General features: G+C 36.0%; 1 protein-coding gene across 1 annotated transcript in view; it reads left to right on the top strand.

Moving 5' to 3' along the window:
* Positions 1-12,486, top strand: part of FMR1NB (FMR1 neighbor) — a 40,053-nt gene that overhangs the window by 15,854 nt on the left and 11,713 nt on the right. Inside the window, exons 3-4 of the mRNA XM_015590552.1 lie at positions 1,734-1,874; positions 3,555-3,666. Coding sequence (XP_015446038.1) covers positions 1,734-1,874; positions 3,555-3,666 — 253 coding nt within the window. The remainder of the gene's footprint in view (positions 1-1,733; positions 1,875-3,554; positions 3,667-12,486) is intronic.

The raw sequence follows: 12,486 nt of genomic DNA, 5'->3' as shown, positions 1-12,486 counted from the left end.
TCGTTTGTTATTAGGCTGTTATTGTTGTTTGTAAAAGATTCATCTCTTGGAGATTAAAATGATAACCTTTAGACATACTGGCATGGAAACTTGATTCTTATCCCTCTGAACAAAATTACATACTTAAACCTGATAAAAATTGTTCTACCCTTTTGATTCTTCAAAATTACAAGTGTTTCTTAGTAATTTGAATCTGGAAGTTAATTTTAGTATCTGACATAAAGTCCATCAGATGCAATTTAAGTATAAAATGACAGAAGCTCAATATTAGAAGAGACCTGAGAGATCATTTAGTCCAGTCTCTTACATGATTTAAAATCTCTTCTATTATTTTCGTTCTTTGTTCAAAGTGCTCTTTGAACAATGCCAGTAGTGACAAACCCAGCCTACAGGAACTCCATCCCATCTCTGACTTGGCCCTGATTGTTGTTACCCTTTTTTTGTGTGCTGCCCAACCTGAATGTGGTATTTCAGATGCCAACCTGAGGAGGAGAGTCTCTCTTGGCCTGGTAGAATTGAGGAACGGATTGCCTAGAGTATATAACAGCAAAGTAGACTAAACTCTCGTGTGTCTAAAATGTTTGGGAAAAGAACATCCAGGCCAACTGGTAATGAATTAAATCTGTGACCTTGCACAAGTTACTTTGATCCTTTACGTGTTTATTTTTCAACTGGAGGCTGTAAAACTCATTTTGAGTTTGTAGTGAAGATTAGAAGTAATGTGAATAAAGCAAGGTACCTAGCCCAAATAGGTGGCCTAGTGAATGGTAGCTATTATTATTTTTACCTTAGCTTCAGGAATTGCCAGTCTTTAAAGAGGAATATAGTAAAATATACCAAAAGGTAAAAATATGCTTATAGCCACTATATTGTTCTTTGCTGATGTTGAAGTGCTTTAGAGTGATCATAAAACATCAGTTATTACTTTTCTCAGGCTGTAGTTGTTGATCGTATTGGAGGTGGAACCACATCTCTGCTAGCCTTAAGCCATGCTGTAGAGGTTTTCTTTTAGAATAATAGTCTGATATCTGCCTTTTTAGTTGTCATTTGTTTGTCTTATAAAGCAGGATGTTAAAAAAAATCAGCTGCTTGAACTTGTGATTATAGATTTTAATATGTATGAATTTATTGCAGTTGCATGAATCTTGGCCATAAATCTTTGCCTGTTCAAAAGTATAGAGTCATAACTTAAGTCCAAAAGGAAGAATCTTAAAACCTTTGCTAGTGCCAATATGATGTGTTCACAGAAAGTAGATCAATACCAGTAGTATTACTTACCTTTCTAGCAGTAAACTGTGTGAATTTTACTTAAATTTATTCTCATTGATGCATTAGAGTTTCTGTACCTTAGGAAAATTGAGTGAGAGGATGGCTGTGGTATTATTTTAACAAGGTGTTAGTTTTATGGGCATTTGGCCTATTCTTGTTATTTGGCTCCTTCTGTGTTATATTTGTAGCACCACTACCCAGCTTATGATTCATAGCACTTCTAACTAACTACCTTACCAATGATTTGTTAATTTGTTTTTCTGCAGTTCATGTAGAATTAAAAATGTGATATTAAATAATTGTTGTAATTTTTAGTTTAGCTCTTTTCGGCATTCATCGCTATTTGTATATGTTATTCAATCTTTTCTTTAAATGTACTAATTAAATATTTGTTTCTTTGACTTTAAGTAATTATTTAATTAGGGAAAGTGCTTATTAATCATGCTGAATTTTGTTTCCAAAAGCATGTATTCCAAAGGAAAATCAGGAGTTGAAGGCTTGCAATGATCGGCGAGATCTTAAGGAGAGTGAATGTTTGGAATACAAATGCTGTTATTCATCATTAAGAACCAGTAACTTCAGCTGTTTTGCCCCATTAAAAGATAGTATGTTCATCCTCTTACATTTATCATATTTCTATTTTTAAAAATTGAATAAACATGTCACAATGGTGTAAATCTAAATTTGGATCTCTCAGTTTAACACATAAAGGGGGCTTGCAGCCCTAGAGCAGTACTGCCTATAGAATGTCCTGAGGTCGTTAGGCCTCTCTGTTCATGAGCAGTTTCTGCTTAGCCCTCAGATGTGACTATGGCAATTTGAAATCAGTCTCATCTTTTCTTTTGCTTTAGTCACTGTCTATCTTGTCCCAGAGATTCCAGTCTCTGTGAGACGTAACTTTCAATGCTTGGGAGAAGATAGCAATCAGCATGCCTTAGTTTGCTTTTCTCTTCCCACTTCAGTCAACTTCTTCCCGTTTATCTTGTCTTCAGCATCTCAGTATATGACAGTAGACCTAAACGTTTCTTGTTAGGGTCTGTTTATTAGTTTCTCTTTGTTTCATCATTTTTGAATTAGGTTCATCTCTTAAGATTTTTTTTACAAAGTTTTCAGACTTAGACCATTTGTTTTTGCTCCATTTGGGTAGTGGGGACGTATTACCAGTGAGTGCCGTGATGGACACATTTGATATGATTAAACACTGACAAATACCACAGAATGAATGTATGCAAAGCAATGTCTTAGGTTAATATAGTCCCTATTCAATTTACAGCTCTTTGTTAAACATCTAGTATTAATCATGGAAACCGAAACCTGATCATGAATATAGTATTCCAATTTTAACACTGTCACATGGTGTTTATATTTCATTCATCAGTTTAGTCTTCGTATTATGTGTGAAGAGACATTTGGTTCTTGTAGAGGGAAAAATTGAACCATGACTTAAAATTCCCCAATCATATTAGAATGCATTTCCGAATGAATATAAGAATAAAATATGCCGATCATCTGATTTGATTTCTTGTTTAATTTAATGTTTTACAATTTGGAAGTAAACATTTAAGAAGTCATTCTTTCATCAAGTTAACTGTTCACAGATAAATTCACTCTTCGAGTGCTCTAGGATGCATAACATATGGCCAAGGAAAAAACACACTTAAGCCATAGGAAGAAATAGAGAGTGTGGATCGTAATAATGTCAACAAAAACAGTAGGATCATTTTGTTAAGGCTTCCATTGGGAGGCACATATTTAAAAGTGTTGTCTTTGGTTGTGTTTCAAGAACATTTCATAAACTCCTGCTACGTATAGTGTAGCAAGGATATTACCTGTCGTATAAGAATACCTCCTTATTTTACTTTATTAACTGATAGATGTTTTTATAAACACTTTATGAAAGCGCTCAGATTTGCTTCTCTTGCTTAAGTCATAAAAGTAACAGGATATAATTAAACCAACAGGGCCTCTGCAGATGTTCCGGATTCTTGGATTTGGTGTGATCAGCATGATGATCTTGGCATGTCTGCCCTTTTTTTGCTTCTCTCTTTGCCGGAGGAGGTAGGCAGACATAAACTTTTACTCTCTGATTGCTGTGTACTTGGATATTTCTGTGTAGACACATTTATTCATATGCTCCAGAAACACAGGGATTATGTTTGGGTCTCCTTTGTTTAAAAAACAAAAAAGGTATCTTGGGAAAAAAACTTAAAAGTAGAATTACCATATTTTTTGAAATGCATGTTATTTTACTTTTTTCTAAAATTTTCAGACATCTTTTTGCATAGTCTATTCAGTCCTTCATCAAATAAAATCCCAATTGGAAAGACAAGTAAGTGAGCAGGAGGTGTGTGATGTGGAGATGGTTATTAACTGCAATTCAGAAATATCCCCAGAAGTGTTAGTCTCCATCTACCATTGGGTCTTAGAGCCTTGATCGGGCTTAAAGCCAATTTGTAGTAGATTTTCTCTTAGCATTTTATACAAAATCCCAGTGGGCTACTGGCATGGTGCTTCTAGGTTTTTTTAAATAGCTCCCCTCTGCTTGGATGGAGTGGATGTGGAGGTAGAGAGCAGGGCCAAGACTAGGGTGAGGTGAATGAGGCACTTGGAGCACAAAATTTAAGGAGGCACTCACTCTCAGGTTTGTGTAAGTGCAGGATTGGCACTAGCATGACCCTGAGAGTAATTACGTCCTTAAATTTTCTGGTAAAGAAAAGGTGCCTGTTGAAGATTAAACATCTTTGATATTTTTATTTAAGTTAATGCGAAAGTGATATTTGAGTTACAAAAAAATTATTTAAATTTCGGTGGAAGGTTTAGACTATATACATGTTATCTTATTTTCCACAAATATCATTGTCTTTCTTTTTCCTTTCCTTTACCTTTTCCCTTGAGTCCAATTAATGTGTCATATTCATCATTGTATTTTCAGTTTCTAGCAAGGTGCTTCATATACTGTGGAAACTTAATATATTTTTGTTGAATAAATGAGTGGTTGAACAAATAAAGAAATACAGTGGATGGGGTTGGCTAGCCTGGAAGGCAGTCCTATAGTAATTTAAACTTTCTCATTGCTTATATGACTTCCTCAGTCCATTTTGAAGACACTGTTGGGTCATATAGCCTTTCAGGTCTTCCGGTTTGCATATGACTATTGATTCCTTTCTGAGTTTCACTGGGTTTCTTATACTGATTGGGTAATCTCTATTCCTAGGCTTCTCTCATTTTCTTTCTCTTCTCAAGTGATTGGGAATAGGAGTGAAATTTTTGACTTTGTCCTTCTTCCCTCCAAAGCTTGAATTCATATAAAAAATAACTCATGAATAAAAATGAAATCATACTTGCTAGAAACTGGTGGCTAGGATAATGCTATGCAATTTAGAGTGTCTTGTATAATAGGACTAGTATAATAATTTCATCATGGCCCCTCTTTTGTGCTTCTGCCAAGGAGTTTTATGGGGATGTTCAGGTACACTGGGTTTTTCTCCAAAATGAATTTCAAATGAATATATTTCCTTCTATATAATATGAACTGCTTAAGATATTGGAACAGTGTGAATAATATATATACTGAACATCACAAATTTTAGTTTACTATGATTTTTTTGTTTATTTGTTTATTTATTTATGTTACTGTTTTGTGTAAGAGTGGTATGTACCTTCGATCATCCTGAGCTGCTTGTTGTAGCCCCAGAGCAGGTGTCAGTTTTGTCTTGCTCCTTAGCTGAATTTCTAGGAACAATGGGTGGTTAAGGGTTGGAAGGGGCACTATTAGCTTTTCCTGGTAAGTTGATTTTAGGGGCAAGGGGAATAATTGTGTTGGAACAAAGATCCTATCCTCGATACCAAACAAGGAGCTTAAATGGCGTCCAAAGCCTGTTAAACTCCATTTTGAGGGGGGCAGCATCTCTCTTTAGAACTATCCCCTTAACTCACTTCCTGTTCATTTCCAAGAATAAACAGATAGAGATAAAGTGTTACAGTAGGTACAATAAATGACCCCATAAAAGGGAAATAGATGTAGCAGTAAAATCAATATGTTAGCAGTTTAAAAAAGAAAAGTCAAACACAGTTCCCTGTCTAAAACAGAAAGGGCAAAAGCCAAATGCAGATCTGCAGTAACATGATCTGGCCCTTTTTGTCGGAAGAAGCCTTGAGCCATTGGAAAATACTCTTAAGCTCCTCCCGTTGGGTCCTGTCCTGTACATCAGATATACATTCCTTCAGGAGAAAAAGCTGTTGGCCTTCAGTGATGGGCCAAAACAAATGATATTTTGACATTCCCCAGCTCCTGCAACTTGGACAGTGCCTTTTATTTATAGATCACCTAAGGAGCTAACAACTAACAGGAGTTAGAGGGATGAAAAATGAGAATATGAGCAGGTAGGAGAAATGAAAGCAATTTGGATGAAGAGGATAATTACTTTCCAGAGCCAAATGTATTTCATTCTTTTGATGCCTAATTCATGCTTTCCACAATTGACCATATTCAGTCAGTGTTTGTGCTAGATATTATGGAGGATACAGAACTGCCTGAGACATAGGCCCTTCTTATAACGAGCTTAAATCTACCTTAAAATAAATCCGAAGCATGACATGTTAAATAGTAATGTAAGGTGGAATATAATTAAGAACTAAAATCAGTGATGACAATAACTTTTAAAAGTTACAAGGCAGTGTAAGCATAGGTAAAATTTCAGGATAGTTATGGGAGGAGAGGATAGGATGAGGGAGGGGGCCATGGGGGCTACCTGTAGGACTAGTCAAGTTCTCTCTCTCAAGTTGAACTATGGACATCTGTGTACATATTACTACTATTTTTATATTCTTAATATAAGTTACAAGATTGTAAATGTATTTAATGTTAATCGAAGGTATATTAAAACCCATATTCACTGTTTACAGTTAGGTACAAAATGTGTCTACCTAATAAAGATGGTAAGGAAGTACGTATACAGGTAACAGTGGCTGTTAGGGAGTGAAATTATGAATGGTTTGTTTTTCTATTTTCTCTCATTTCCAAATTTTCAATTATGTGCTTACATTGCATTTTTTGAAAAACAAAGGAAAGAAAGGAATATTAAAGACAACTGTGACTGTAGAATAATTTAAGTGTCCAGTGGAGGGAGTGTATTTGCTTTAGAGGGTGATAGACTTCATCACAGAGGCAGAAGGGGAGATGGACTTAAAATGTAAAAGTAATGTGTTTGGAGAAGTAGATCAGTCCAAAAAAAATTTTATAGTCCCGAAGCAGTGAAGATCCGGATGAATAGGAGAGGGCAGGGTGGGCTCCATGGTGAAAGTGCTATTTGAGCTTTTCGAAGGAAGGACAAGATTTGGGTTCAGTGGGGAGGAGCCTTCCCACAGAATTCATTACATCCAAATAGAGTGTCTTCTCTATAGATACTCTTGTCATACCCTTAACTGCTTGTCATTTCTAAGCAGAGGGCTGAACTTTGCCCTGGAATGATCTATAACCAACTTTCTAGTTCATTTCTACTTGAGTTCAGGTGTGATATCACCCAGGTACACAGAGAACTCATACCAGCTTGAACTGGTTGTATATTATAAAAAAGAGAGCAGAGAGTATTAGTGAAAAGCTTTCTCAGAATTTGCTACTAATAGCTTTATTAAACTCACATATAAGATGTGTTTTGAAATTCATTACATCCTCAAGGTTATTTAAGATCTATTTTTATTCTCATTAAGAAGGATCAGAAGCCTCATTAGGTTTAAGTGTCAGCTGGTAGGCTTAAGACTTTTGTAGTTATAAAGGAAGGAAAAGATCAGGTGAGTGGGGACAAAAGGAAGCAGGGGAGAGGGGTCTTTATGGGGAGAGAGGAGATGGGAGGTGGCTGAATTGTTCCCATTAATAGAGTGCCCATAACAGTGCCAAATTCAGTTTCTAATCTTTATTTGTTTTTAAAGTTTAATCTGTATTCATATATTACTTAAGCATCTATGTATGATAAACAGATATGATAGTTGAGTGTGTACATAGCTTTGGTAAGGTGGAAAATTCAAACATGCCTATTAAACTCAGATTAAGTGCATTTTTATATTCTTTTTCTTCCTATCAGATTAAATTTGTAACTTCGAATTAAGAAAAAATTCAGCACTCAGTCTGAAAATGACAAAAATGTTTTCTTTCAATGAATAAAAGAGGCATGTTTTTCTTTAAGGTTATAGATCATCTGATACACAGATGATGTAAATTAGCACATCCCCCATACAATTTCAGTGTTGCTACTTGCCAGATGGCCGTTACTGAAAATTTCTACATTTAGACAAATCCTGCTGCGTGATTCTCTGTATTATAATGTGGTTTTCATTATGCAGATAGTCTTAATACCACTTACTTTTTTAGAATAGGAGGTAAAGAATTGGGAGTAAGTGTGTCAAAAATTGCCTAAAAATCATCACCCATTGAATTTTAAAAACAGGCATTTACATTTTCAAATCCTCATGTTTGTGTATTTCACTATACTGTACACTATAATTAGTAATGTTAGTTTGAAAAGCTTTATGCAGTAATTAGCCAACTGCTGAAAGGTTTGAAGTTCTTAGGATTATTTACATATGAATTCAGAGAAAATAAATAAAGCCTATAAATTTGAAAAGTATGGCTAAGCTCTAAGAACTGTGATAAAATATGATCGGATGAGAATGTAAGCAAATTGGAACCCTGCTCTAACATGAGTCACTACGGATTTGAAATTTGCAGAAAGCCAGCTCTTCTTGGACCCTGTTCAAGGTAGCTTAGTTACTGAAATAATAAGAGAACCTCATTGTATGTGGATTATATGTCTGAGGTGTTCCTGTTGCAAGGACTCCAAGGGCAGCATTTGAGAATTCTGGAATAGTAGGTACTATTAAAAAGAACAGTTTATTAACAGGTAACTAATAACCTCATTGCCAAATGTAGTGGCCTTTTCTCAATTCCCATCCAACTTGACCTTTTTATGTCACTGTTGAGTTCCTTCTCGAAACTTTCCTTCCTTGGATTTCATTGTTTCCTGTACCATTCTGATCCATCTTAATTTGCTTTTCTTTGTTTTCCCAATTGTGGTTGTTTCTCAAAGCCTTATCTCATATACCAGAGAATATTACAAGTATCTAGCAGAAAGAATATTTACAAAGATCTGTGTTATATAGTTCTGCCTTTACTACCAGTTTTATGGAGAACTTAACTTCTTTTGGTATTGGTTTTCTCATAAGATTAGAGACTTGAGTTAGGTGATTTCTAAGGTCCTTTCTGGCCATAATATTCTGTGCTTCTCTGGGTGAATGACTCAAATATGAATTCTGGAGTTTTCACCTCTATCTGGTCCATATTTCCACCTACCCTCATGAATTGGATGTTCTGTTAGCTCTTTAAATGCAACATGTGCAAAGCTGAACTTATCTTCCAGATCATCTCCCCTTTCTGTCAGTGATTTCTTTAGTCTCACAGGCTTGAAACCTTGGAGTCATCTTTGACTATTTACTTTCTTTTATCCTTAATATATAATCTATTCTTTTAGTCTCCCTGTCATTTTTTGTGGGGGAGGTTTCCTTTGGAATGAGTCTGGGATTTGCCTCTTATCCCATTTTATTTTAACAGCCTAGTCCAGACCTTGTATACTTTCAGCTATCCTGGCTAAGTGGTTTCAGGAGAGGAGCAAAAGAGAACCAAGATTTATTAGTCTTCTAGGGCTGCTATAATAAAATACCACAGACTGGGTGACTTAAACAAAAGACATTTATTTTCTCACTGTCCTGTAGCTAGAACTCCATGATCAAGATGCCAGCTGATTTGGTTTTTGGTGAGGGCTCTCTTCCTGGCTTGTAGATGTCTACCTACTTGCTGTGTGCTCATATGACCTTTCCTTGATACATGCAAGAGGAGGAAGAGAGAGAAAGAACAAGCTCTCAGTTTTTAATAAAAAAAAATAAATTTTATAATGATACTAGTTTTACCAATTGAGGTCCCAACCTATTACCTCATTTAACCTTAATTACTTCTTTGGAGGCCCCATCTGCAAAGACAACCACACTGAGAGTTAGGGCTTCAACATATGAATTTTAGGGGCTCAGGCAATTAGTCCATAAAACAAGGCTAGCTAGCATCCAAGGGAAAAGGCATGATTGGGAACCAAGGAACACATCAGAGATGTCCAATCCAAAGAGTTCATACAAGAGGGCAATAACTGGGATGAGGCTGCAAGTGGTGTTTGGGAAGTGGCTAAGAGTTGGGTCTTGGAGCAGTTTCCTGGTTCTTCAATAGGAATGTATGGCTGAGCCCTTTGGAAGGAGGGAATGAGTAAGGATACTCGCCAGCCTGGTTTGGACACGAACTTGAACTCTCATCTACTCTCCTTCCAATCCATCATGTAAAGTCCTGCCAGATGTATCTTCCTAAAATAGCATTATTTCATTTCTATATATCATTTAATAACTAATGCATTCAAGAATATCTGGATTCCAGGCCTTCTGTTAGGACAAAGGTGAAGGACGAAAGGTGAATTAGATCATACTCTGTGCTCTCAAAGGACACAGTCTAATAAGGTATATATAATCTTCAAAGTAGAAAGTCATACTGCATGAAAAAATGTATAGAAAAAAACAGTTAGCATGTTTGTTTTGGCCTTTTCTAGTTTATGTAAAGTTTTCCCATACATTGCCTTATGTGACCTTCAAAACAGAGGTGCAGGTAGATTGGTCCTCTTGCTCAAGATTACATAGTGATAGAGCGAGGATTTCATTCTGTCCTCTGAGTTCCTTGATTTTTTACTATAGAAAATAGGAAGAAAAGTAGATAAAAACACAATGCCATCTGATTGCTTCAGGTCTACTCAAAGGGCTGTGGCTTTCAGAGTTATCTATATTGGACTCATTCTATAACTTCAACAATATTTCTTGGAATACTCCATTAATCTTTTGCTCCAGCCGGGGAGCTATCTTTACTTTTCTTGGCATTCCCCAGGCTTTATCCTTGCCTCTGCTCCTTGCTTTGCCCATGTTGCTTCCAGATCTTGGTGTGATTATTCTTCATCACTTTCACTCATTGAAATCTTTTTGACCTTCAGATCAAAGCTACCCCAATTCTTCCATGTAATGTTCTGCAACTGATCCAGGTCCTAGTGTTTTCTCTTTTCTTGGAACCTTTTTCTGCACTTGTATTCTTATCTGCATAATCTAACATAATTATTCTTTGTTTCTCGTTAACAGTTTTCTTTCTCTGGCTAAATTGGAATTTCTATGAGGCTAAGGTGCCAAGATTCATACTTCTTTGAGTCTAGAATTGTGGTTCCCCAAATGGGGTCCCTGTACCAGTATCATCATTGTCCCCTGGCAACATGTAAGAAATGCATATTCTCAGGTCCCACACCACGCCTACAGAATTAGACACTCTGGGTTTAAAGCCCAGCAATTTGTGTCTTAACAAGTCCAACAAGTTATTTTCATGTACATCCAGGTTTGAGAACCACTGGTCTCTAGACTAAGTGGTAGGCAGCTCAGTAAATAATGACTGGAATAATCTAATTAGTTGTTTCTGTTGCTCTTCTCTCTTTGTGACATGGCAAATGATAAGTTAAACTTGTAAAATTTCCTACCTATAAAATTGATGTTATGTTTTTAACTATCTTAAAGAATATATATTTATGTAATAAGTTAGAGTTTGTTAGGAAGCATGGGAAAATCAACCCACCAGTGTTTCTCAAACTCTGGTCTGTAGATGGCTTCTATCGAAGTAACCTTGGGAATATTTAATAATACAGATTCCCAGGCTGTACCCAAGAGATTCTGATTTAGTAGATCTGTGGTTTGGTCCTGAAATTTGTATTTTTTAAAGCACTCCAGTTTAACCATTTATTCTTTCTGCAGATATTTATTGCACGCCTCCTTTGGTCTAGGCACTTTCTAAGTGTTGTGTTCTACATTTGCTCGTCTTCTTGGGCAGCCTTGCTGTCCATGTTATGAGCCATCTAAGCTCATAGTCCCAGAGTTCTCTAAAGTACTCAGTTCAAGGAATCTCTCCTGTACTCTGCACTGGCCACCCATTTTTCATGCCCGTATCCTGAACCTTGACATTCACTAAAAATGCAGCCTCTGGGTCTCTGAAATCTTAAACTTCAAAATCCTACTCTCTTTAACCAAAGATGCCTTGTCCTCTAGGTTTTTCCTGTCTTTCCTCTTGCTTATACCTGTTCTCTTTGAGACCTCCAGGCTCTTTAACTCTCTGTTTTTCCTTGGTCTTCTAGCTTATTCTTTCTTTTTTTTCCAGCTTTATTGATGTATAATAGACAATTAATTGCTTCTATTTAAATTATACAATTCAGTGAGGTTTTTTTTTCCAATTATAGTTGGCATACAATAATATACCAGTCTCAGTTGTACGGCCTAGTGATCAGAGATCCATATAACTCGGAAAGCAATCACATCTAGTATTCCTGTTCCCCCTTACATATTTATTACAACATTATTAACCATCTTCCCCATGTTCTAGTCTTCTAGCTTTTTAATGTTATCTGATTTTTTTTTATCCAGCCTGAATCCTATTGCCTGATACATTATTTTTATATATACTGCATAATGAAAGGCCTACTTTGAATTCAGTATATTTTTATTTTATTTTTTTGAGTGAAAATCACTTTTATTTTATTTTTCTTCCAAGCATCATATATATAAGATGCCTTATATATATAATGCCTTATATATATATGATGCCATATATATATACATTTTATTTTTTTATTTTTCTCCTCCTTTGCCCTCCCGTCTGGTAACCACTAGTCCATTATCCATGTCCATGAGTCTCTGTTTGTTTGTCCTACTCATTTGTTACTTTTAGGTTTATATCCCACATATAAGTAATATCTTTTCAACTTTCTCTGTCTGGCTTTTTTCGCTTAGCACGATTATCTTGAGTTCCATCCATGTTGTTGCAAATGGCAGTATCTCATCTCGTCTTATGGCTGAGTAATATTCAATTGTATGTATGTACCACAGCTTCTTTAGCCAATCATCTATCGCAGGACACTTCGGTTGCTTCCATGTCCTGGCCACCATGAATAATGCTGCTATGAACATGGGTGTGCAAATATCTTTTCGGATATGGGTTTTCAAGTCTTTGGGGTAAAAACCCAGTAGAGAGATTGCTGGATCGTATGGTGGATCAATTCTTAGTTTTTTGAGGGACTTCCATACTGGTTTTTTTAGTGGCTGTCCCAATTT

Source organism: Pteropus alecto, unplaced genomic scaffold, assembly GCF_000325575.1.
Source record: "Pteropus alecto unplaced genomic scaffold, ASM32557v1 scaffold275, whole genome shotgun sequence".
NCBI lineage: Eukaryota > Metazoa > Chordata > Mammalia > Chiroptera > Pteropodidae > Pteropus > Pteropus alecto.
This window is presented reverse-complemented; position numbering and strand designations above follow the sequence as displayed.